This window comes from Pleurodeles waltl, chromosome 4_2, assembly GCF_031143425.1.
Source record: "Pleurodeles waltl isolate 20211129_DDA chromosome 4_2, aPleWal1.hap1.20221129, whole genome shotgun sequence".
Lineage (NCBI taxonomy): Eukaryota > Metazoa > Chordata > Amphibia > Caudata > Salamandridae > Pleurodeles > Pleurodeles waltl.
In genome coordinates this window covers 618,814,683-618,842,318 of record NC_090443.1, presented here as the reverse complement: position 1 = coordinate 618,842,318, position 27,636 = coordinate 618,814,683, and the positions used below count along the sequence as shown (strand labels likewise).

Here is a 27,636-nt window from a genome sequence, read left to right as displayed (position 1 = left end):
AGCTGGTATCAAAAGCCTTTCTGTGTATAGCACAGAATCAAATAGTGAGGGTAATCTCACAGTAAAACCTTGTTTTAAAACAAATTGCAAAATAAACGTGGCACTTACAGGCCACAGTAACATCAATTCCAATCCTGTACATGTGATGTGGGCATGCAGGTGAGCACAGAATAATCACAGTGCTAAAAAGAAGAGTGAAATAGTAAAGAATGGTTTAAGCATTCTCAACATACGTCCATCGCGGAGCTTCGGGCAGAATGCCAGAATTTTCCATGAAAATTCATGGAAAAATTCAATTAGCAAAATTATGGTATTTTATATTATTTATTCATGCTAAGTTGTTACAGTAAAGCAAACCATTCTGTTGAATAATTAGCAGATAAAATGTCACCTTAATCTATTTTTTATTTGAATTTCTTAGGGTCCTAATGGAGCTGCTGGAGCTGAAGGACGGCAAGGTGAAAAGGGTGCAAAGGTACAGTTAAGATTGCACAGCTTGCCAAAACATTTGTTACTAAATCGTTTAATGTGATCATTTCCTGCACAGCATGCCAAAACGTTCGAGACTAAATGGCTTAATGTGATTATTTCAGTTACACATGGAGAAATGTCAATGTTACTAATAACACAAATAACACGCTAGTCTCAACTATCTTCTGTTTTCAGATTTTGAGAATGTATTTACACTATTACACAAAGTTTGTTTGACTGCCATTTTATAGTGGTAGTGTTTCATTAGGGAGTCTGGAAGGCCTTAACTGCTGGTTAGAACTGAAGATGGCATTCCAGATAATGGGTTCAAAATGGCAGACAACTCACCAAAGTTGATGGCAAAACAGAGAGACCGTTCAAAAGAGACATTGAAAATGATAGGTCATGGAGAAGACATTCTGTGACTAACATATTATCTTGAACTGGGACATAATGCTCAACATTTGTTATAAGATAAGTTAAAAGTCTAATTCAGAGGAACATTTTATAATACCCTCAGTGAGCTGTGCAGAGAGTCATTCATAATGCTTATTTTTGCATCAGAAGCCACTGCAGAGAACCATAGACTGTACAATTATTTATCTTCTCAACGCCGGTGTGCACTCAGGCTCATACGGCTGTATTACTGATTGGGTGGACTTTCTATGTTATCCTCAATTTTGTGTGCCTAGTGCAGACAATCACAGCACGCTCAATCACAAAAAAAAAAAAATTCTTACCTCAGCACAAGGGCAAATTCTGACACTTCACTAATGTGGTGAATGGAGCGTATCTGTGAAAAGAAAATTGATGGTTCAAATAAGGCCCTCTCTTTCAGATGATCTGGCCTTATTTCTAGGAGGACGTAGGAATCCTCCTTTACCGGGGGGCACAGTGAGTGACAGCACCTACAAGGGGATGCCAGGGTTGTTCATGGGATCCCATGACATTTGGTGCCCTGTGAGGGGTGCACAGTGTGCCTTTGTAGCACACAGTCAGTGCGACTCCCGATGGCCTCTTTTCCTCTGTGAGCACCTCTGTAATATGACACTGGTGCAAAGGGTTTCCCCATTTGCATGCGGCCATGCCACTTTTCAAATGAGGGTTTAACCCCTTCTATTTAGCTTTGAGGCACTACTTGTTATGGAAGGGACCACCCAAGCAACTGCAGTCCCTGCTGTAATATCAAAGTGTCCAGGGGCACAAAATCTTACACTTGACACACATGTTGGGCCAAAAGGCTTGTCTGAATTGTTTGAATCTCTAAGTGAACTAATTTCTAACCATTAATACATTTATTTTGGTGAAGTTTATTGGCCAATTCAAACATGCCAAGGTCTGCAAATTGTTATTAATGGAGCTTATATTCTCATAGGGAGAGTCTGGCTCAGAAGGCCCCCCAGGCAAAACAGGACCGGTAGGAGCTCAGGGCCCTTCAGGAAAACCTGGTCCAGAGGGTCTTCGGGGTATTCCTGGCCCAGTGGTGAGTGCATCATTCATATTTAAATATGTTTTCTTTCAACTTGAAGATTGTCTTGCACCTAACAAATATGTACAATGTGTGTCCATAGGGAGAACAAGGTCTACCTGGTGCTTCAGGTCAGGATGGTCCACCTGGTCCTATGGTAAGTAGAGTTTCTCTCAGCATTGTCTTCCAGTAAAACCAAATTGCTGAAACATCAACCTTACATAATAGCTCATCCTAAAGTAAGGATACAAGTACACATAATTGTTGAAATAGTATAACATGCAAATTTGCAACCTTGAAATCGACTCTCATCCCAATTCCCATACTACTAACATTATTTTTTAATTTAAAATGTTCTGGCGCGGAGTGTCAAGGCCTTTGACTAATGCTCTCACTGAAGGTAATGTCCCGTATACCATGCCCACCTTTGTTACATTTCTTAACTTCAGGCTCCTGCCTTAGTCCCGCTTTACTCACTTTCTTTGCTGAACAGAACACCTTCACAAAAATAGGGAAAAATAGTTCTGGATTTCCTTTCCTATCCTCCCACATCACCTCCTTTTACTCCAGGATACAGGTTTCTCATCATCCTTGTCAATCCTTTATACACATTAACGATATTTAGAGTGCATACAGTTCATCACTCATAATCTCTAGTGTCTTTTTAATATAATCTTAGCATTGTTATGCAATGTATCATATCACTAGCACTATTATGTTTTCTTTCTGGCAAACAACCCTAACTTTATGTTCTACAATCTTTCAATTGTGAAACATAATTGAAGGAAAGGATGTGTACATCATTTTGAAAGTATGGGTAGCTATGTAGGCTACTTAGCTATTTATACTTACAAAGGAAATTTGGCCCACTCGGGTCATCAGGGCACTTATGCTGTTTGGCAGCCACTAGCCCTGCCTCATGCTACCTGCCCAACAGAGATTCTCAAGTTTTGCACAAAATTCCATCCAATCCGCTGTAAGAGCCCTATGTATGACCTGTGGTTTTGCGACTCGCAATTTGTGATATCTTTGCGAATCGTGAATCAATATTTACAACAGTGAAAACCACACCGTTGTGGTTCCCAAATGGGTCGCAAGGGACCACCCTCATTAATATTCATGAGGCAGGTCGCAATTTGCGACCGATTTGGGAATGGCTTCTCTCACAGGGATGGTGGCCTGCTGGTCTCAGCAGACCACCATGTCTGTGACCGCTTTTCAATAAAGCAGTTTTTTTTTTAAAAATCAATGGGACCCATTTAAAATAGAAAAATGTAAAGTTTTCTTTTCATTTTTTAAGAGTACCTTGTCTGCAAAAATATTTTTGCGTGCATTCACAAGGGGGGGGGGGCGACCCGTGGGGTCCCCTTCTAGTTCGCAAATTGGTTAATACCAATTACCACTGCGACTTGTGATTAGAAAGGGATGCCCTCGGGACGCCCCTTCCTAATTGCGAGTCACTCTTTCTATTTTGCAAGTCAGTAACCGAGTACCGACTCGCAAAAAGACGATATGCATCGGACCCTAAGTGTTTTCTAGAAGACCCATCTCGCATCCGTTATTGTGTTCCTTGGGCACTGCCAAACTCTGCCTTCCTGCCTGCCGGCACATTCCTAGAGTCACCAGTGATAAACCTCCTTCCGTTCCCATTGCACTGTACTGACTGCCCTCTCTGGCATCTGCAGGTGTTTATGTAGACGGGTGCACTCTTTTGGTTGCCATTTCCTTCTCCAAATGTGTCTGCCCAGAGGCATCCTCTGGCACGAAATCGAAACAAGAAGCCCTGGATTCATAGTTAGAAGAAATCATAACTTTATAATAACTATAGTTAGGCCTCGTTATGAGCAGCCCCGTTAGTTGGTATATGTGTGATATGTGTGACTATGTTGTTTCCTCACAGAGTACAATTCTGAGTACTGTAATCGATATCAGCAGGTCAAACCTGCATGTTTTTATCAGGGAAATAGGTGCTGCTTGTTTTCCCGGAGAATTCAGATGTTTGTGTGGTAGTCACCAATATTTGCGTAGTCTTCCACAAAAACTCGTAACTGAGTGGTATTAATCTCACTCGATAAAGTCAGTCAGAGTCATCAGTGTCGTTTATCATGTGTGGTAAATATCACAGCAATTACCAGACCACTCTTAATGAGGGCCGTAGTCATAATTTTCGGGTTTTCAATAATTGAGCATGCAAAATGTCTTTTTCACCTGCCCCTAATTTAAGGTTACTGTGGTGTCTCCGAAACAATCATAGAATTGCGCAGGGAGAAGCTATTTTTCGAAGCCCTATCTCCTCACACAATAATGAAAATAAGACATTGATACAGCAGGGGCAAAATATGGGCACAGTATTGTGTGATAATTAAAGTGCCCCCAATGTTGCTAGAAGTAGAGAAAAACAAGCCCAACGTAGTTGAAGAAATCGTAAACACAAGTTCATGGAAAAAAATGCATTAGTGATGTGGTCAGTGTGCAAAATTCCCCACGTGTCAAACAGCATTCAAATAGATTGTGACACTGCTGTTTGGAAAGGATCATAGGTGCATATCCTCAAACATGGCATAGCTATGGAGACCCTTAGATCCAGAGTCATTGAGTGTCAGTTTTTCATGTGAGAAAAATGAATGTAACAGCTTACAGCAAAATGCCAAGATCTTTATATCCATGAATCATTATGCATCTCTCTGTTTTACATCTAATTGATGTACATCTACCCGCCTGTCTGCAAGTAATATCTGTATCTGTTGCTATCCATCCTGCATTTAGCGGTGCATTTTTCACCTTAACGTGCAGATTGTTAAGAAATGGGAACATGTGGTTTTAAAAACTGTATACAAGTGATTACTGTAATCTATATTTATGTACATCTCCTGTATATATCCTGTCATATGCATTTGTCCGTCTGAAGCTTTATTAGTCTCTACTTGCACTAATGCATTTATAGCTGCATCAATCTTTATCAGTGTATCTATGCACTTTTCTAACTGTACGTCGATCAGTCAATTTACTTCTATTTGTATGCGTCTATGTATCAGTCCATCTCTCTCTACATCACGTTTCCGCTGTCTGTTTTTTACTTAACAGGATTCCTGACCATAAACAAATCTTCATTTAGGACATACACTGCTTTGCGTATACCGACCTTGGTGACAGCTGAATATTTCTATATCATCATTTGAAGCATTGCATACTGATAAGCCTTGGTGGCTACAGCACAGCTTTGCATTTTCATCACATTAAAATTAATCCATATTTCACGTACAGTACGACAAAACTTCACATGATTATTTGTTTTACATATTGACTTTAGAGAGCTGGTGTCATCGCCTTGCTTGAGGCATTCCTGTAGGTATATAAAACACATATATTTTAGTGCTTAAACACAATGCTTCATTGTTTTAACATTCCCCTTTATTCATGAATTATGGATCTTCTCTCGTCTCTGTATTTAATTATAAATCATTATGGAAATGAAAGCAGACTACTCAGATTGATATTGTGTACTCGAGGAGATGAGGCACTTCTGAATATGTGCCAAAGTCAGAAGGTTACCTTTACTTCAAACATATTTCTCTCCCTGGAGTTGCCAACACCTTTCACTCATTAACCTCACACCCCGAGCACTTCAGCATGGGGCAAAGAAAACGTACACTTACTCTATTCCTTTATAATTCTTTCTGTGCTTTCTGTAACATTTTGTTGCTAAGTTTAAGAAATGTTGTGATTGAGTCCGCATTCCATTCCAATTTCTTATTTAAGTTCAGTGGTACTGTAGTTCATCTTCAGTGCTTTTTGTATTGAAGGATACACTATACATGAAGAAAGTGCTGCATGTTACTTATTTGTCAATGGTGGCTTTAAATACATGGAGCAATATGTGGGAAGACAAAACTAAAAAAAACTGTCCCTTATATCACGCCATTTTATGTCGATCTCTAAATTGAGCACTTCATAGCAATGTTGAAGACAGGGTGCCATACATTCATAACTCACAAAATTGAGCTAGCAGCCCAAACTCCAAACTTTCCCATGGCAATACATAGTAATTACATCTTGGTATAATCATGGATAAGAAATGTTTTGTGTGCGTCCCGTGAGATGCTGTCTGAAAGGCAGACTAGTTACTTTTTATTAACAAGGATGTATTGTGTCAGTTTTAACTCTATACGTAGGATTTAAATAATTGTCGCACATCATTATAGCATTCAAGTCAAGCAATAGCAATTAGGTATGATATTGTTGTTAAGTAAGCCGTATGCAAAGTTGTGAAATCCTGTGACTCACGACTTTGCATACTTTTTAAAAACTTTGCTTGAGAAAATCAAGAAAACTTAAAAACACAAAATACCAGTGGCTTCAGTTGCACTTTGAAGTAGCAAGAAACTATTCTTACTGCCACTCAAGTCTAATCAGACTGCTGCTGCGTGACAGCTGTTAGCCCTGTTAGCCTTAGGATGGTTTTCCCCTAAACATTTTGCCTTCACCCTCATATTTTTCTGAATGTGTTTTTGCTGGCTTTAGAAATCTGCAAACCAGGGCTAAAGTGAAGTGTTCTCCCCATCATAAACATAGTAAGACTGGCTTACACCTTATTGGCATGTTTAATTTACTTATACATCCCTAATAAACTAAAGTACCATAAAGCTAGGGCCTATAAATGAAATGCTTGTGGACCTACAGCACTTTTTGTGCCACTCACTTACGTATCCCCTTAAAACTTGTCACAGGCCTGCCACTGCAAACTTAATGCAGTTTTAGACTGCCAATTCGACTTGGCAATATAACCCTCTTGCCAAGCCTTAAACTCCCCTTTAGTTACATATAAGCCAACACCACATTAGTCCATAGGGCAGGATGCATTGAAATTAAAAGGCTGAATATGTACTTTTAAGTTTGACATGTTCTGGTAGTGAAACCTCCTAAATTCGTTTGCAACTACTTTGAGGCTCACCTCTTCCATAAGATAAGATTGGATTCTTATTGCATTTAATAAGATATAACTTTTGATTGATGACAAGATTGAGGTGAGATGAAGATTTCATGTTTGGTGTCTGAGAAAGTGTATTTTAAGTCAGTTTTGAAAATGCCGCTTTTAGAAAGGTTGGCATGTTCCTGCCCTAGCAATTTGGTGCCTGCAGTCCGTTCCTGGGTCACATGACTGGGTCAAGATCGCAGTGGAACTTTGTTTATTCCTTCCAGACAACCACACAATAGATGGGTGTGCCTGGATGCACCATCACTGACAGGATAGAGGGGCAAAGCTGAGTAAATCCCACTTGAAACTTAATAGACTGTGTCCTGCCTTCATACAAAGGACTTTTCATCCCTCCATTGTTCATACAGACAGTAGGGCAGGAGAAGTGGAAAACTTCAAGCATGTCAAATTATATTCTCTAGAAACTTCTCCTACTGCAAAGAGGGCACCAGGTCTAAAAATAGGACCCTTGAACCCACTCTTTAGTTCCCTTTATGGACCTGTGGTAGGACTCCCAGAGGACTTCCTGCTGCTGTAGTCTGACTTCATAAGACTGCTTTGCTGCACCTGACATGTCTGCTATGCTGCTTGAGCCATGGTCCACTTCTTAAACCCAGAAGTAGAGGAGTGACTCCAAGGGCTAGTTGGCTGACCTCTTCACCCGAGGTTAAGGGACAGAAAAGGCTCCAACCATCTTTAATCCACTCCTGGACCAAGCCTGTCAGTCCTCAATCCCCAAGCGTGCCCCCTACAGTCCTGGACCCTTGGCAGTGGTGTTAGAAGTGCCCAGATAGCCAAAATCAAAATGCGGGACTCATTTTTGGCTAAAAACTGCTCTGAGAACCAAGAGGAGATAGGGACTAACCTGCTCATCTGTCTGGCCAAGGAGCATCATCGGTCAGCCTCACTTCACATCAGCTCCTGCTAATTTCTTCTCCGCAGCAGCAATTCCTGTTGAGCGGTCCTTCGCCAAAGGGATATCCAGCTATTTAGAACTCTTGTCAGCTTTGTTGCGCTGGAGTTTTTCAACTTCCAAAAAACAAGCTAGGTCTGAACATAGAAATCTTCACCTCAACTTAGTCTAGCACCTCCTCAACGATGATGCCTCCTACTTAGACCTCACCTGCAGCCTTGTTCCGCTGAACTTTAAAATCTCAGAGATGTTTTCTTAAAACATATTCTAATTCCAAAAGTAAGTACCAACCTGGCCCAATCCACATTTTGTATACAATTTGTGCTTCATCATGGTCAGCCATATTTTTTTACTTTGACGGTAGTTGGTGATTTAATCTTATAGGTAATAATTGATACCATAAAATATAAAAAATGTATAACTCTTGTTCTACTGATTGGATTTTTGTTGCTTTGGTGTCAAAGCATGTATTAAAATGTTATGCTATATTTGTAAATTAGTGTGAGATTTTTCTTGTGTTGTGTTTCACTTTACTACAGCATGTGTGCTCAATAAATACTGTACACATTGCCTCTAAGTTAAGGCTGACTGTTTTTTGCCAAGTTACCAGAGGGTTAAGCACATGTACATTTAGTGACTTTAGAGCGTCATTCTGAAAGAGATTGTGGCTGTTGCTGGTACAGAGTCTACATCCCACTCAACCAACAACCCAATTTCTCAAAATGGCTGTCTCCCATCCTTTGCTCAGAATGATGCCTTAAGTCCCAGGACCACCCTCCTGATCAATGTCCAGTTTGCCCTCCCAAAAGGTCCCCTGTCGAGTGGTGTTCCTTATTCCACCAGGGGCCTGATGTATCAAAGTGTTTTTTCCATTCTATATCTATCGGAACATGCATTAATGCACATGGGCCTGGCCTCCTACTGATTCCTCTCCCAGCCCAAGAATAGCACATTCAAGCGGGTTTGGAAAAGCTCTTGACAGGAAGAGGCATTTTCATTTTTTCATTAGTTTAGAATTGACCAGCATAGCTCTGGTACTTGGTAAAAAACAAAGAGTTGATAGACTACAAGAAGACTTTTTGCAAGTGACTCCATATTCCTTGGGTTAGGAAAACTACTTTATGTGTACACAGACCTGTGTTTCCTCCACTTCATCTCACTAACTATATGCTACTTTCCAGTATAATGCATAATATCTTATAAAGAATTATGTTTCCTGTCAGGTTCTTTAATCCCAATGTGAAAAAGTCTAAATACATCCATAGGACATTTACGATTAGTATGCCACAATATACTTGATTTACTGAAAATCATGATATTTAAAAAGGATGATCACCATTATGCTACTGATTCTGAAACGTTACATTATTCATAGAGGCTAAGGAGCTGAAGAATTGGATTATTCATAAGACTCTGCTGTTTACAGCAGCTGTGTCAATTTCCTCTCAGCCTCTTTTTAAACAAAGAAGCTCTAAGTGAAGATCAGGCCCCACAGATATTCTGTGGAGTTCATGATATAAATTTAAAAGTACCTTTAAAACCCTAATTACGTAATCCCCTGGCAAAATGTACATCAACAATCCTTCAAAAGGGACACATACATTGACTTTTTTCTGCAATTGCTTTCTAGTTTTCTATTTTCCAAATTAAGGGAGTTGCATGTGCATTTTGAGGGGTAGGGATTTGTCTGTTTATTTTTTTCTGTTCGGTTATTGTTTACTCAACATCGTAATATGAGTGCCCTTTTAATCTCAAGGGTGATTATAATGCAAAACACCATACAATCTGAGTTTTACACCCTCAGACTTCACTTGCGGAAAGCAGGTCATATATATAGGTGAAATCTGCATGAAACAAAAAGTTTGGAATTGGTGAGAAATACCAATTCCTCCATCTTTTTCCCCATTAATTTGTAATGGCGAGTAATCCTTATTCCTTGGATTTCTGATTTCAGTAGTTCAGGTTAGGAGGAATTCTTAGCCACAAACTGTCCCTTTCATACTGACCCCCCCTCGGCCCTGATTAAAAGTTAGGTGGAAGAGAATGCAGAGAATTCCAGCAATTAGAATTACCATTATAAGCCAGGATCTGCAACGGGAATTCCTTCCAGTGTAAATTAGTCCCCTCAGAATAGGGACTAATTCTCAAGACATGGAATTATCAAGCAGTGTTCTGCATAGTAATTCATATGCCAAAAGGATTAATGCATCCTGTTTTGAGTGGGTGTATATGTGTGCAGTGGCTTCTGTGTGGGGCAGGGTAGGAGAGGGAGAGGGAGAGATGATGAAAGTGGGGGAGCAGCTGGGAATATTAGTTTTAGCACTGGAGAGCATTTAAACTTCCCTTTTGTCAGGGAAAAAATTGGGATGGATTGAGAGTCAAGAATTGGTTGCTGTTGCAGCCAAAACTTCATGCAGTTTTACTTGCTGGAATTACAAGCCAGCAAAATTGGTTACAGTGTGGGAACACTGATCCAGTCATTATCAGACAGAGCAGAACTCCATATAGTAATTCTGCCTGATTTGTAATCAATGTTGCAGTGCTTTAATTGTTACATACAATTAACTGAATATTATATTGCATTTTTAAAATGCATTTGTTATTTGTTTGTTTGTAGGGTCCACCCGGCTTGCCTGGATTGAAGGGAGATCCAGGTACTAAAGGAGAGAAGGTAGGTAACGCTTTGTATGTAAAATGTTAAATTTGATCAATCACCATTGGAAAAGCCTTTAGGCCTGTATTTCATGCGCTCACATCTATAGTACTAGCACATTATAGCAAGACTCACAGGAGGACGCTACATGGAGTGCACAGTGGGAACTGTAGTTTCAAAGTCGTCCCTCAGGCACTTCAATACAAGTATTCAAGTAGAAGTGGAATAATACATCCTAACAGCCAATATTATTAGGTGAGAGATGGATAGCCCACTTGCCTGAGTCAAGATGTGATTGACAAAGTCTGAAGCCAAAGGCTGAAAGTGGCCAGTCAAAGAAAACCATTAGTTGGAAGGGATGGATTGAATCCTTAGTTTATGTATATTGTTCAATAAATCAATCATTCATTTGTAGACCGCGCTACTCACCCGCGAGGGTGTCAATGCACTGAGGGGGTGGGCAGGGGAGGTGCTATTGCTCGAACAGCCAGGCCTTGAGGAGTTTCCTGAAGGTCAGCAGGTCCTGGGTCTGTCATAGGAGGACGGGGAGGGTGAGGCATACAGAGGCGTTTTGTATACATTGCAGTCTTTTCTGGAGCTTGACCGTGGTTCCAGCATAGAGAGCGTTGCTGTAGTCCAGTCTGCTGTTGACAAAGGCCTGGGTGACAGTCCTTCTGGTTTTGGTGGGGTTCCACCTGAAGATCTTGCGGAGCATGCAGAGAGTGTTAAAGCAGGAAGATGAGACGCCGTTGACTTGCTGGGTCATGGTGAGCGATGAGTCCAGGATGAATCCTAGGTTGCGTGCGTGGTTGGTGGGCGTCAGTGCGTTTCCTGGAGTGGCTGTCCACCAAGAGTCAACCCAGGTGGAGGGGTTGGAGCCGATGAGGAGGATCTCCGTTTTGTGTGAGTTCAGTTTCAGGCAGCTGCTCTCCATCCAATTGGCGATGATCTTCATTCCGTCGTGGAGGTTGGTTTGGCGGTGGCGGGGTCCTTGGTGAGTGAGAGGATCAGCTGGGTTTCATCAGCATAGGAGGCGATGTTGAGGTTGTGTGATTGGACGATGTTGGCGAGCGCGCTATGCAGACATTGAAAAGGGTTGGGCTGAGGAAGGATCATTAAGTCCAGTGGCTGAGCTGTAAGAACCCAAACCTAAAAAAGTTTTACTCTCTTTTCACATTCAGAAACAACATGTCTAGACAAAGTGGTGTGGATGGGAAAAGTTATGTTAACTCCTTATATTGTCAGTATACTTTGAAGGCAATAAGCAAAACACGCTAGCAAAGAACCTGTGAAAGACATGCTTTCTCTTGAATAAATTGACAATGAGATACATATGCCACAAAATTGGTATTCATAAGACCACTAGAGAAAAGCACTATAAACTATGCATGACACTTCCTTTCTTGAAATAAGCTTTATTGAGGATTAATGCACCTCTTCCATTACTATTTGCCATTAAAAATCTAAAATACTGCATTTCTTTTGCGCTTTGAGAACAGCATGAGATGGACAATGTAAGCTTTTTAAAAATTCTTAGCCTCCCCTAATATCATTGTTCAAAGCATGGCTTCTGGGGTCCTTGTAAAGAGTGCTAGAATCAGGTATAGGTACTGCTTTTAGGACGTCTTTCATATAGCCAACATGCCCAGCTGGATTAGCATGACAAAAGAAATGTGCTGAGTAGGTCTCTGTATAGTTAATCATGATATGCAATTCCAAAGTTAATTTGTTTATGGATGGTGTTTAACTAGAGCCTGAATACAACAGACTAAATCCATGCAGAAAAATAAAATAGGCTTTGTGCTTAAAGGATCAGTTGTTTTCCTCAATAATGTTCTTTTAGCAAGGACTCTGTGAGGCAATACTGTGAGGCAATACTGAGCTATTTCTCCAGGTGACTAGACTATACAGTGGCAAAAAAGTGGACTTTGATCTTTTCCTGCCATTTTGCATGGTAGGTGTGTGTGTGTGTGTGTGTGTGTGCGTGTGCATGTATGTGCACACAAATGGATGAATGTATGGATACGTGTAAGTATCAGTTCATTACAAGCATTAGCCAAATGAGGTCTGGACAAACCTTTGCTTGAAGAAATGTAGGGTTGTAGGGTATAATACAAGCGTGTACCTACAGATTTTTTAATGCATGTGTTTAATATGTGTGTGTAAGTATATCCACTACTGAACTGAAAAAGCAAATAAACTTTCATTGCAGAGAAACATAAAAGTATCTTTGTGAAAGCATTATTCAACCTTATGGCTATCCTTTCTTTTTCTAGGGTCATCCAGGTTTAATTGGTCTGATTGGACCACCCGGTGAGCAGGGTGAAAAGGGTGACAGAGGACTTCCTGGTTTGCAGGGAACACTTGGTGCCAAAGGTGACAGTGTAAGTAAATTGCACATTGCTCTTTTAATACATAAATACAATGTCTATTTTTCATGAAAATAGGCATATTTTAGAACTGCTTATCCTAGACTAAGTACATAGTTCTTGTTTTTATCTGTTTTTAGGGTATTGGTGGTGCATCTGGCCCTCTTGGTCCACCGGGTCCTCCAGGTTTACCTGTAAGTAACATCATAAATAATTGTGTGAGTGTATTATGAAATAAGAAGTTATAGCAACAGATTAATTGTTTTTCTTGTTTCATGTTTTTAATCTTTGTAGGGTCCTCAAGGTCCAAAAGGTGCAAAGGGATCATCAGTGAGTATTTTCAGATAGCAAAATGTTTTGCAACATTTCTCAATGTTTAGGCTCATCTTGTTTGACATTTATGAGTGATCCTAACATGCTCCATAAATTGTTTTTAGGGTCCTTCAGGTCAAAAGGGTGATGGTGGCTTACCTGGTCCCCCTGGGCCTCCTGTAAGTATGAGAGCATTTTTATTTTATGTGACAGTTGTGTTATAGGGCAACCAGTTGACATATTTTAGAATTTAAGATAAATATTGGTCTCAAAGAAGACATCTCAACAAATGAAGCAAAAAAGCTTAGTTTTAGGAACATTTCAATATTTGCAACTTAAGATATAATACATATACGGATTCCATTTCTAAACGTAACAGAATAAATGGTTTGAGAAATGAGGAGGATCACTAAATATTACTCAAAAGATAATGCAGAGTAAATAGAGTAGGGCTAGCCAACAAAAAGTCTACTGAAAGCAAACTTCATGTGAAGATCAAATAATTCGAAATTTATGTGAGTGGATCAGCTGAAATGTATTTTATGGTAATAACACAGAAATATTCAGATGACAGGCTCTTAAGTATATATACATATGTATATATACATATGTACATATATATATATATATATATATATATATATATATATATATGTATATATATATATATATATATATATATATATATATATATGGGATGCTATTGTTAGGAAATAGAATTAAAAAAAACATCGAAATTAACTAATTAACTAAAATAAACTGATTTAGATAGGGTCCCTCTCAAAGTAACGGCCAAGAACCACAAAGTTTTTACCTCTCCTGGGACTGGAGCCAGAAAGTCTGTGAAGGCCCTGTGAATGAATGGGAAATGATTCTGTCAGCCCCAATAGGGTTCTCTGAGTCGAATGAAGCAGTGTGAAGACTGTACTTTGTTCAGCAAACTGTTCCAATTCCCCTCTCAGATGGCTAATCTCTGTGAAGGGACCAGTTGTTGACAAGATCCCTGTTTTCCTGAGCTCAGATGCCAAGTAATTTCCCTCTGAGTAAAGAGTTGTTACACTACAGTCAGGAAAGGATGCTATGGCTCTGCAAGTGAGAAGAGTGGCAAAAGGGGACTAACCCAGTTTTGGGTCAGGCAGCATGAAATACCTTTGCAATAAAATTATCACAAATCTGATTTAATTATTAAATGAGAGTTTGGAAATAAACTCAGCTGTAATTCATTTCACTTGTATTTCCCCAATTTAATATAAAAATTAAAGATGCGTTATTTGTTTGGACTGCTCCCAGAGAAGCTGAACCTGAACAGTGGAAACAATGTTTCCTCATTCAGTCACTGTGAGGACACACTATAACAAATAGTGTTTTATTTTTTTATATATTAAGCACCCAGCCTTCTGGACTTGCAAGGTACACTTTAGAGGTGACTTATAAATAGATATAAAATAGCTTTAATTACATGGCAAAGGCATTTTCCTTTGGTACAAATGCACACCCCAACTCATATAGGACATCGGACGTCCAGGTCATTAGTGCATTTTCTGTGCCATCTTCTATGGACTTACAAAAAAAGTTGATTAATACCAATTGGGTAAAACCAATGTTAAAGTCAACATGCAAACACTATGGCTCCACATAGTAGTGTCACAGTGTACATAGTACTAATAACATCAAACATAGAACCCAAGAAAAGGATAGCCATGCAAAAAGAACAATTGCTACAAATACCCACTTCTGAAATTATGAATTCTGAGCAAAAATAAAACTTGTATTTTGAATAAGGGAGTCAGTTTTATGCACATTTATAAAAAACAAAACTAAAAAGAAATGTATGTCAAATTGACGAATGCATAGAATTTTAAATGCCAAAATTAACTTTTAGGGTCCCCCTGGGGAAATTATCCAGCCGTTGCCTATCCAATCACCAAAGAAAACAAGGCGATCTTCTGATGACATGCAGGCTGATGCAGGAGATAACATTCTTGATTATACTGATGACATGGAGGAGATCTTTGGCTCGTTAAACTCTCTGAAACAAGATATCGAGCGCATGAAATATCCAATGGGCACACAGAATAACCCAGCCAGAACATGCAAAGATCTGCAGCTTTGTCATCCAGAATTCCCAGATGGTATGTTATTAGCTTTATATTCATTTGCATTTGGTTTGAGGTTTTTTCATCAAGTGAACCTTATTTTACATGACAGTTGGTGGTCCTGATCAAAACAAACGTTTTACTGTTCAGTGTAATATTTAATTGCTGATACCATGTTGTTGGGTGGTTGTTTCTGCTATCAATCAAAGACATTCCAAGTTGGATATCTTAGACAATTGATTACACATTTTCTGATTCTGTTGCTTGTTTTGGATGATTAGGCTTCTGGGGAGGAGCTGGAGAGAGAGAAAAAGAAAGAGCATGAGTGAATACAGAGTATAAAATAATTTTCTGATTGCACAGTAACAGATGTGGTTGTGACTCACATGTTTTTATTAGTGCCTGGAGTGATTCCTGGAAGGTTTTATGTAGCCAGCAGATGGCAATCTTTCACATCAAGGGACATATTTATCATAGTCAGATTTATCAAAGCATGGACTTGCGTGTCCCTGAATGGCTTGATAAATCTGGAGTAACGCAAGGCTACACAAATCGCTGCTTTGCATTACTCTGCCCCAAGGAAGCATTCCATGGGTGGAGCGTGTGTGTTTTTCACTCATCCACCCATGGATTTTGGAACATTCCTGGACTTACCAACACTAGTCAAACCAGGAATACCTTAAAATGCTATATCCTCCCTGGGGAGGCTCAATATGGAGAAATATCTTTATTTCTCCTTGTTGTTTCCCCTTTCTGCAGGAAACTTAGAAAGAGGGAAAATCCTCTGATGATTGTTTTTGTGCAGGAAGGTGCCTCCTCTTGCACAAAAGCAATCCTGCCTACAATGCAAGCCCCCTTTCACCATGGTGCAAGGGTGCCCTCATTGGCACAAGCCAGCACATTGTGCACAACCACAAGAAAAGGATAGCAATGTGTCATAACCATGTTAGATATGGTGCATCCCTGCCCTTTCCCTTTCACACAACACAGCAAGGTGGCTTGTTATGCTGCACTGCATGAAATAATGATAAATCTGCCCCCTAGTATTAAGTCTCAATTCTGTGACTAAAGTCCTGGGTCTCAGAAGATTGACAGATCTGTTTGGATCATATTGTTCTCAAGCGGCTTACTTACGGAGTATTTTTTTGCTTTATGGAATTTAATAATATTTAATTGAGGACAAACCCGCAAATGGCTTAGCTTACAACCCATTGCTAGCATCTAATGAAACTTCTGTGAATACATTCAAGAAATACTTTTGGATGCTTCCACATTGCAAGTATGAACTAAAATGTGTAAGAAGGAAATTGTCAGGATACTTTCTTGAGGCTGCCAGCTAGCTACTCAACTTTCCAACGAGAATCTATGGCACACCTGCTTTCATATTTAAACATTGACCCCAATTGGCCATATGAATCATGTATAAAACATTGTATAAAACATTGTATCTTCTCACTCAGTCCACAGGACGGGACCAAACTTACTTAAACAAAATCTCCATCTCAGGCAAGATGTTTGTGCTCAAGGCTTGCCCCATTGCTGTCTATATCGCCACAATTCCTGCTCAAATTATAGGAATTGGCAACCACAATAATTTTTGGAAAGCATTAAAACATAGCTCAAGACAGTGATCTATACATTTCAATTGGTAAGTATGGATCAAAACATTAACAACATTTTGTGCAGAGCGATGTAAAATGACCCGGCGTGGCTTGGTAGATCTGATGTTACACAAGTCAGGACAAGTAGCTGCCTTGCGTTACACTACATGGTGGGGACTGGCTGGACTTTGGGTGTTCCCATGCATCCATGCATGCATTCTGATGAAGTTTCAGGTTTATCAAAACTGATAGACCTGGAAATGTGTCAGAATTGTATGACTTCCCACCAGCGGTTCAGCTAGGAGAAATATTTTTATTTCTCCTCATTGTTTCCTCTTTCTAAGTGTGCTTAATCTGCAGCATACTTAAAGAGAGGAACATACTTCTGATTGTTTTTGTCCTGCACAAACACAATCCTGCCTACAATGCAGGCACTTTTGCACACACTTGCACCACTAAGCAAGAGTGCCTGTGTTGGTGCAAGGCCTCACACTGTGCGCTGGCACAAGGAGAGGACAGGAATGCATCATATTATGTTAAATGTGGTGCATTCCTGCCATCTCATTTTCACGCTTCGCGGCTCAGCAAGTTATCTTGCTGCATCATATGAAACCTTGATAAGTTAGCCTCTATGTATGTTTGGCTTTCCTCAGAGTCCTCCACAACATGCAGATTTACGCACCATACTTTAATCCACATCATGACTAAAGCAAGTTTCTGAACCCCACACACCTCAATCAACATTTCTTATAGTTCAAGCAACATCTTACATCCTTCCACTTAAATACTCTGTAAAGGTACCTAGGTGCCAATGCAAATTGGAGCACTTTGTGGTCTCATCATGGGTATGAAGTACTATAGAAATGTGACAATATGATAACATACAATAGGGAACTTGTTTTAGTCTTAAAATGTCATCAGTGCTATTTGTAACCTGCAGTACTTGAAATTAATCCTAACTATTTCATTTAAATTTCCCTACAAAGCTACAGTTTCCCCGCTTAGCAACAAAGGAGTTTTACATGGCTGTGTACCTTGACTTTTGGTAACATCAGGGCACTAAGAATCAGAAAAACATTTGGATGCTTTACTGAGTTAGAATCCAGTTAGTATAGAGCCCCTCTTTTGACATCCTCCCCAAAAGTAGGCAATCTCAAACATTTTCCAAACACAAGGAATTTGGCATACGGTTAGTACAGTGGACAGTCTGAGGGGGGAAAATACTTTCCTCCATATTTCTGTCTTCCATGGTTTGCTGGATAATGAGCTGTGACAATGGGCAGCACAGAGTCCCGCTAGGAGCATAGCATGATGTTCGTTTTTGAGGGTAAACAAGTCTTTTATAAAGTTAGGTGAAAGTGTGTATTTTTACAAGCTTAAAATTCCATCAAAATTTTGCAACATTATGGGCCAGATGTATCAAGGTTTTTTGCATTCGCAAACGGTGCGAATGCCCGTTTGTGAATGCAAAAAGGCAGTTCAGAATGTACGAAAGACATTCTGAACACAATTTTAAGGAATCGCAAAAATAGCGATCCCTTAAAATTGTGACCCTGTTTAGAGAGTCGCAAATTGCGACTCTCTAAATAAGAAATCGCAAATAAGGATTCCTTATTTGCGATTTCTTAGCACATGTATGAAGCCATTCCTAAATGTGATTTGGGCATTTAGGAATCGCTATTTACCACCAGGTTGAACCTGGTGGAGCCCATGTGCAAAATTTAAAAATGCATTTAAAATGCATTTTTAAAATGTATATGTAAAGCACACATGCCCTTTTGGCATGTGTGCACCTTACATGTCCCAAAAGAAAAATTTGGGGTGCAGCAGAGGGTGCCTTAGGCCCCCATCACCCTGGGGTTTTGCATTTCCAAAATTGCGATTTCTTAACCAGAAATCTCAATTTTGGAAATGCAAAAAATTTGCAGATATGGGCCAACAGGCCCATAGGTGCGAATGGGGACAGATTCTCTATTTGCGATTCGGTAATAGCATTTGCGATTTTTAAGAAATTGCTATTACCGAATCTCAAAAATCATACATACCTTTTTGCATTTCTGAAATAGCGATTTCTTAAAAATCGCTATTTGAGGATCGCAAATCGGTTGTATGATACATCTGGCCCTATGTCTTTAGCTCGAAATGCGAGATGCTAGTATCTCTTGTGACTTTTTACACATGAGCATTCTTTCGGGTAATAAAAAAAAAAAAAAAAAAAAAAAACTGTTGTGAGATACCACAAGGAGACTTGTTTAAGCAAAAAATGTCTCTCAGAAATATACTTTCTGCACCTTTCTTGTGAAAATAATAACATGAAATAGAGAAATGCAAAATTTCAAACAAATTTCGGTATTGAAATTAAAGTTTTCTTCCTGGCATAGTCTGTTACGTCAGGAGCCTATGTGGACAGTGAGCAGAACTTTGTACTTAATATTCCCAAACCATCAGAGAGAGTGATATTGTTGGAAAGTGCCACTGTTGGCATGGTTACCCCCCTCTTTTTGCCTGATGTTGATGTCAACTTTGATTGAAAGTGTGCTGGGACCCTGCTAACTAGGCCCCAGCTCCAGTGTTCTATCCCTAAAATTATACCTTTGCTCCCACAATTGGCACAGCCCTGGCACACAGTTAAGTCCCTTGTAAAAGGTATCCATGGTACCAAGGGCCCTGTGACCAGGGAATGTTTCTAAGGGCTGCAGCATATAATATGCCGCCCTAGGAGACCTCATACTCAGCACATGCACACTGCCTGGCAGCTTGTGTGTGGTGGCGGGGAGAAAATGTCAAAGTTGACATGGCACCCCTCTCAGGGTGCCATGCCCACAAACCACTGCCTGTGGCATAGGTAAGTCACCCCTCTAGCAGGCCTTACATCCCTAAGGCAGGGTGCACTATACTACAGGTGAGGGCATAGCTTCATGAGCAATATGCCCCTACAGTGTCTAAGTCCATTCTTAAACATGGTAAGTGCAATGTAGCCATATTGAGTATATGGTCTGGGAGTTTGTCATTACGAACTCCACAGAACCATAATGACTTCATTGAATACTGGGAAGCTTGGTATCAAACTTCTCAGCACAATAAACCCACATTGATGCCAGTGTGTGATTTATTGAAAAATGTACACAGAGGGCATCTTAGAGATACCCCCTGTATGTTAGCCCAACTGCTGGTGTAGGACTGACTGGTCTGTCCCAGCCTGCCACTTTGAGACGAATTTCTGACCACCTGGGGTGAGTGCCTTTGTGCACTCTGTAGTCAGAAACAAAGCATGTCCTTGGTGGAGGTGCTTCCCACCTACCCCTGCAGGAACTGTAACACCTGGCTCAAGCCTCTGGTTACTGTGCCCCAGTGCTAGTGGAGATGCCCACCCCCCTAGACAAAGCCCCACTTTTGGCAGCAAGTCCGGTGGGAAAATTAGGGAAAACAGGGAGGAGTGACCACCACAGCCAGGACCACCCTTGAGCTGTCCAGAGCTGAGGTCAACCCCTCCCTGCAGAATCTTCCATCTTAGTTTGGAGGATAGGGACCAATAGGGACAGGAATGTGCCCCCTCACTAAAGGGAGTGGGCACAAGGACGATGTAACCACCCTCAGGGACAGTAGCCATTGGCTACTGCCCTCTGACCCCTAACACGCCCGTAAATCTAGGATTTAAGGCCCCCTCTGAACCCTGCTCACCAGATTCCTGGTCACCTACAAGAAGACGAAGGACTGCTAAGCTGAAAACCCAGCAGAGAAGAAGGAAGATGACAACTTATTTGGCCCCAGCCCTACCAGCTTGTCTCCTGCTTCAGAGAACCTGCAAGAAAACCAGTGACACGTCCAGCGGGCCCAGCGACCTCTGCCAACTCCAGAGGACTGCCCTGCACCCAAAAGGACCAATAACTCCCAAGGACAGTGGCTCTGTCCAAAAGAAACCTACAACCAAGGACTCCCACTTCACTCCGGATGCATGAGTCCTGAACCCTGTGCTCGAGGCGCCCTGGGCCCGTGTCCAGGTGGTCCAACCAGCTAAAGAGAGACCCTGGGTGATTGCCAGCTAGTGCCGTGCCTGGGTTGACCTGTCCATTACGACGCCTGCAGAGGGAATCCAGAGGATCCCCTGACAGCGAGCTCCAGATTAAAATATCTGACCCCTAAAGGACACTCTGCACTCGCAGCCCCCAGGACTTAGAGAACCTGACCCTTGGTGCAGCATCAACCAGCAGGTGGCCCCCTTCCCTGCCCAGCACATGGTTTGCCCAAGAAGCTTCCCTGGACCTTGTCTGCAGCCTCAGAGTGACCCCCGGGGTTCCCTCATAGATTTGCATTGGAAACCCAGCCGCCCTAGTGCAGCTGAGGGTGTGTGTTTAGTGCCTACTTGGGACTCCTCCAGTGCTCTCCTAACCCCCCCTAGTCTGCCCTCCGAGTTGTGAGTACTTACTTACTAGCTGACTGGATTCTGAGAACTGCGGTTGCGCTAGGGCCTTGTTAATCTGGCTCATAATTTCTTCACATGACTTTTGAACATTAAAACAAGAAGCTTATTCCTGTACTGTCATGAACTGCCCACCAGCAATGGAAATGTTTTCAAAATGTGCAATGCACCCTTCCGCCATAAGTAATAATAATTGAAATGCACTCCGTAGATCTTTCTTTTCAAGAACTGGCCCATTTAGATTTCTGCAGCACAAAGTAATTCTGTTGGTTTTGCGAGTATGAAGATATATTAAACAATGCATGGAAGAAAATATGTAATTATTGTTCCAATTTTAGATGAGGTTCAATGTAATATACTTGCCAACATTCTGTGATCAGAATGAGGTAAGATTTTTCAGGTTTCAAAATTACTCATTAGCATAATGAAGACATCACGAGAAATGGCATCAAATGCCATTTGCTATGTTGATGACCTCACTGCAAGTTACACCATAGCTGAGGAACTAGCACCCGGCGTGAAGTGCTCCCACTGCCCTCCTCACCAGATTGTGTTTTCATGTGCTCCTATTTAGGTGCCTCCTTTCCATGTCCCCAACCTCCAAGGACCCAAAGTGTCCCTTTTGTTTCATTCAACTGTCACCCACATACCGCTCTTTCATGTACACATCCCTATGCAATTCTGCTGCTTACTGAATTTTTATTTTACCTTTCTAAGAAAAAGGCAAAATGCAGTGTTCCCAAACGTGTACAAAATAGAAAACCAGCAGGTGTTGACTGAGGCTAGCTCCACATAACTTTGCCAATTCTATAACAGCTTCTCGATTATTAAGTTGCACTTAGTTTTGCCAAGCATGATGTTGGGAATCTTTGGATTGAGGAAGGGCCAGCCCTTGAAGACTCAGACAGTGAAGGTCCAGCACAAACTCGTTCAAAGTGGTCTCAAAGGAGTTGTACAGATCACTGTAGCCAGGGACTTTTTTCCTCAGACTGCCCACAAGCTGAAAACTGTTTCTCAGAACCATTATCGGAGCTTTCATGATGACAAATGCTCAGCCCTGCCGCTAAAGTCTCATGATTGATCAGTCAGCACTACACCGTGATTGGTCAGCTGCCCGATGTGCAAATATCAACCTGGACACGGCCAGGTGGAGCCTGTTGTTTTTTGGTAGCCTGAGCCCTCTATGCCTGCAGACATTAAGGTCAATTTGTGCCTAGAACACAGTTAAGCTACAGGAGATCAGCAGTCCAGTTATTCCCAGAATACACTTCTGTTCCAGCTGATGAGAGGACAGATTATGCCCAAGAATCACTCAGAGGCTGGTAAAAAAGATTGTGTTTTGAACTTACTTAGATTTAGAAAGATAGAGTAGGGAGGCACACGGAGGGGGTAGGGAGAGAAAGCAAGCTCAAGAGGTTTCAGAGAAAGTGACAAGGTGAGGAGACAGACTAATGGAATAGAAATAAAAGGGGCTAGACAAATAGGGAGATAGAAAAATATGGAGAGATTGAGAAAGAGACGGAATACAGACGGCTAGCTAGAATAATACAGTGATAGAGATATTTATGTAATGTTTCACATCATACTGCTGCCATTGTAAGTGTTTCAAATAACAGATGTTATCATGACCCAGTTTATGGTACACAATTTATCGACCTTTAAAACGATGGAAGGCTGAGTTGGCCTTACTGTGATTGGAACATGTGATTTACCGATGACCACTTTGTTGCAGCAATGAATGTTCAGATCATTAAGCGATGGCTTTTTAAATAGGCAGGCCTATTGCCAGATACAGACATAGGGTGATGAGATAGATAGATAGATAGATAGATAGATAGATAGATAGATAGATAGATAGATAGATAGATAGATAGATAGATAGATAGATAGATAGATAGATAGATAGATAGATAGATAGATAGATAGATAGATATTTGTGTTTGTTTTAGATGCAGTCTAACAGGAAATGTTTGCACCTTGGTACCTTTGAAAAAAGAACATCTATTTTTCCAGTTCATAGTAGGTTTAGGGAGAGAACAAGATATATACTTAGGGCCAGAATTACAATAAACTGGGGCAGCGCAGTGCTGCGCCAAAATTAGCAGCACCACACTGCTCCAGCTTTGAAATGCAGGGATGCACTGTATTTACAAGAATACGGCGCACCCTTGTGTTTCTCCCCGCACCATAGTGCAAGGGTGTGTGCAATGAGGGGTGTGATTGTTTATGTGCAGGAAGGTGCCCTCCGTGCACATACACTATCAACAATGACATTTTGCTTCTTCTTTGTGTGCTGCATAATGCATCACAGATAGAAAAAGCAAAAAAACGAAAAACGAGGAAGAATAAAAGTGTTTCTTCTCCTTGTGCCAAGTTAATGCCACCCCTTGGGTGATGGTAAATTTGGCACTGCCACAGATTTATGATTTCTTGTAAATCTGGGGCAGCATCAAAAGCAATGGGTATTGTGGTGAAGTGCCCACTGCATCACCCATTGCACGCCCCTCTGACGAATAAAACTGCGTCAGAGGGGCCTATATTTATAAGGAGGCATAAAGCCATAAAAAGCGGCATTGCACCTCTTTGTAAATATGGAAAAGTGCTTAGCGCCACTGGAACGTCGCAAAAAGTGACGCTCCAGTGGTGCTAGGGCCTTGTAAATCTGGCCCTTAGTGTTGGTTGAGAAGATGAGTTTGAATATTATACATAAATAATGTGACCAGGGAGAGTATTTGAAATGTGCACACATTGCCTAAACTACATATGAGCTCCAGAAGATGGCCCATTGATGTGTGTGGTGTTGGGTGTAAGAGTGGAGTTCAAGGCCTAGTGTTGGCTGCAGCAAAAGATTTTAACTGGATCCAAGGCCCCATGGGCCTGAATAAGGCCATGCTTAATAGCTAACTTGCTCAAAAAAGTGTTAGATGGTGAAGTTACAAACGACAGAGTTATGCTTATGTGATATCAGAACTAGCTTAACAAATGTATGCTGTAAAGAACTCACCAGGCCTTTCCCAGGTAGAGAGTCAGGGTCTGGGAAAGGCAGAATTTAAAGGTCAGAATGATGACGATTGCAAACCACACCAGACAACCTGTCCTATCAGTCCTCATAATTTACTAGTTTGCAGGAAATTAATTAATTCATGCTCAACCTCCGGGGGAGCCTGAATTCTGTTAGAAATGCTAACTTTTCCTTCAGGGTCTGTAACATAAAGGTAGAACTTTACTGAATGTTTGACGGCCGAGCGTGTGTTGAGAAGAGACAAAGATAGCTTGATAGTGCTCTAGTTTGTGACAGTGTGACACCAAGCAAATGAAGGAAAGGAGTGGAGAAAGTAAAAGTTTGCCTCTTGCAATACCTCACTCTGGAGAGTAGGGAGACGGAGGCTAGAGAGCGGGAGGCTTTCCTTCCCACTGCGCAGTCAGTCAGTGGATGGCCTTAAATGAATTATGCACATGGTCAGTATTACACGAAAAGCTAGACAGGTGAGTGGGTAGATTCGCTACCATCAAAATAGGGAAATACTTTAAAAATCATTGGGGGTGGGGAGAGCTCGAAAAATTAGGTAAGTCCAAACATGCACAGCAAAAAAACAACCAGAAAGCAAGATCAACAAAATAAAATAGCAGTGCAGATTTGAAAAGACGTTCCCCAAGGAGTTCTGGTATTCCTCTTCATCCAAGGAAAGGTTAAATGGCACATGGGGCTATTGTTTAGGCAAAGACAATTTCCAGGCTTAGGCCCACGACAAAAAAAGAGAGATGCAGTGGGAAGTCATCATTAAACTCTGCATCTCTACCTGCAAGTCTGGGTTTGATGTCCTATGGGGAGAAAGCAAGTAACTAGTGAATGAATCGGCATGTGACATGAGCCGGATACAATCAGTCCTGTCCAACAGTAAAAATGTAAAGCATTATCAGCTGCGGCCACAATTGGCTCGATTTAAAAAAACTAAAAAAATAATACGTCTTGGGTTCACTTCAGGTCCAGAACCAGGAAATTTATTTAAATGAACTGCTAAAAAAGGTAAATCACATTCCACACACTACAAATGGTCTAGTTCAGGATTGTTGGTTTCACTTGTAAACACTAAAACAGATATTTTAATGCCACCTCTTTTGTCAGTCTGTTTCACAGTTCTTGCAGTGGTAAATTTAGGCTCTAATACTAACAGCATTTTTCTAGGCCTCCTTACATGTTATAAGAGTAAATACCACAGGTTGTAAGCACGATCTGTTGAGTACTGTTTAATCAGTCCGGGGGACCACCATCAGGTTCCCACAAACAAGATTTGAATCCGATGACAGAGAGAAGCTGGTTTAAGACAATCTATGAGGCCCACTTAGCATTTTACAACAAAGGCCCTTATTTTGTGAGACACAAATCTATTAAGTAGATGCTCAGATCCTGCCTTCGATCAGTAAGTCACTTTCAGACTGAAGTTAGAAAGATTTAATTGACTGAAAATTCTGTTTTTTAACTCATTTGCAGGTGCCCACCAATGGGACTCCTTGCCCATATACAATTCAGAGTGCTAAACATTACTGTTTAGTATGCACAGGGGCATAGCTTCTGAGGGTTGGGGAGTTTTGAGATGTTACACCACCCTCCCCTTATAAATAGTTTATTTCTGATAACAGTTGGGTTCAGGTGCTTTCAGTTGGGTATGGTGAAGTGTCGATCGAATTTCACAAAGCATTTTCCGTACATGCAGATAAAAGCTTACACACGCTTCAAGCCTCTCCTGCTTTGAAAGACTTCACAATTGTTGGTTATTTTACCAAATATTGTATTTTCTCTCACTTAGTACCCCTACCAATCCGTATTCCTCTTCATTTCAACTGCCCCTAAAGTCCCTCTCATGCACCCTGCTTGTCAATGATGTGTTTTAACATTCTATGCAAGAGTGACTGTTGGGAAATCTGAACCTCCCTAATCTTAGTGACCAAGCTACGTCCCTGAATACATAAGATACTTAAAGAGCATTTATTCATCCCCCCTTATTCATAGGAGGTTTATTTATTAACAGGTCATTATAGACTGCACAGCGATATGCAAAATATTTTTTTTTTATAGTGAATTAGTAATAGTAATAAATATAATAGTAAACGGTAGCACTATGCTCTTTCAGTTCCTCTATGTATTGATGTGACATGGATTTTTTATGACAATGCAGTTCTTTTTAGGGCCGAGACTGCGATTGCATGTGCTTGGCATGCGTCTTGTATGTGAGACGCTGTTGTGGTCAGTAAAGGGCTTGGAGCCTCCCTGTCCCTCACCATTTGTTGGTTTTTGTCGCACTCTTCTTTACAGCCTTATAATTCGTCAAGGCATGCCTGGCATCATTTCTGTTCCTCTGTGGGGAGCAGGGGTCAAGAACTAATTTGTTTCAACTTAATTAGTGCCCGTCCGCTGCCCCTGACGTGATTTTGGTCCAACTTCCAGTTCCTGCAAACAGAAGGCTTGCGAATGGCAAAAATGTGCCCAGCAGGACAAACAGAATTGCAAAGTTTTTTTTTTTAAAGCTAACTTTATTTTATTGTGTTAAAAGTCATCTTTTCTTAGTTTCTACTCATTTTTTTTTTTTTGGGCTTCTGAGCGCTGTTGTCAAAAGATGGCAATTAACTTGTTTGAAATATGCAAGAAATATTGCATTGCAAATGCTTGTTTAGGTCTGACATTAGCCAAGTCATTTTGATGTTACTAAAATATGACTGGTATACTCACAAATTGGGCCTTTGAGTCAGCTCTTTCATCCATTGGTGTACTGTTGTTTCATTCACATTTGCTTTCACCCACTAATGCATCTAGCATGGGGCTTTGGGTCAACCTACCTAAGCTACAGGTGAGTTCATTTTGCTGTATCACAAGGAGAAGATCTACACAAAAGCTAGTTCCTTAAGTGCCAATATTTTGTATGCTTACTTTAGAATTATTCTGGTTTTATCTTTGTTTTTAGAGCCTATTGTGTTTGCACGATGATTCTGATGCACATTCCATCTTTATCAGATCCCATCTCCTGTCAATGCTTTTGTTAATCCCCTTTGGATGGTTTTCCTTTCCTTCCCTTTTTCCTTTCTTTTCCTTTCCTTCCCTTTCCTTTCATTTCCTTTCCTTTCTTTCCTTCCGTTCCTTTCCTTTCCTTCACTTCCCTTCCCTTCCCTCCCTGGCATCTTTGGTGTAGTTTTCCATAACATCCATGACCTCCTGTTTTTCTAACTCATTGTTTGTTGGCTTCAAGGATTCTGTCCACTTTAACATTGCTAACCATTGCTAAGGTGCAGGTGCTCTGGACTCTTAACATGGTAACATTGGCTTCTCCAGAATTGCCATATTTAATTTACTTGTAAGTCCCTA

At 40.9% G+C, this 27,636-nt stretch overlaps 1 protein-coding gene across 5 annotated transcripts in view; it reads left to right on the top strand.

Annotated features, from left to right (window-relative positions):
* The window catches only part of COL11A1 (collagen type XI alpha 1 chain), a 360,373-nt gene that overhangs the window by 319,207 nt on the left and 13,530 nt on the right, over positions 1–27,636 (top strand). For all 5 annotated transcript variants that reach the window (XM_069232190.1, XM_069232193.1, XM_069232189.1 and 2 more), the window contains 9 exons: positions 422–475; positions 1,847–1,954; positions 2,043–2,096; positions 10,445–10,498; positions 12,757–12,864; positions 12,990–13,043; positions 13,144–13,179; positions 13,287–13,340; positions 15,044–15,293. In XM_069232190.1, coding sequence (XP_069088291.1) covers positions 422–475; positions 1,847–1,954; positions 2,043–2,096; positions 10,445–10,498; positions 12,757–12,864; positions 12,990–13,043; positions 13,144–13,179; positions 13,287–13,340; positions 15,044–15,293 — 772 coding nt within the window. The remainder of the gene's footprint in view (positions 1–421; positions 476–1,846; positions 1,955–2,042; positions 2,097–10,444; positions 10,499–12,756; positions 12,865–12,989; positions 13,044–13,143; positions 13,180–13,286; positions 13,341–15,043; positions 15,294–27,636) is intronic.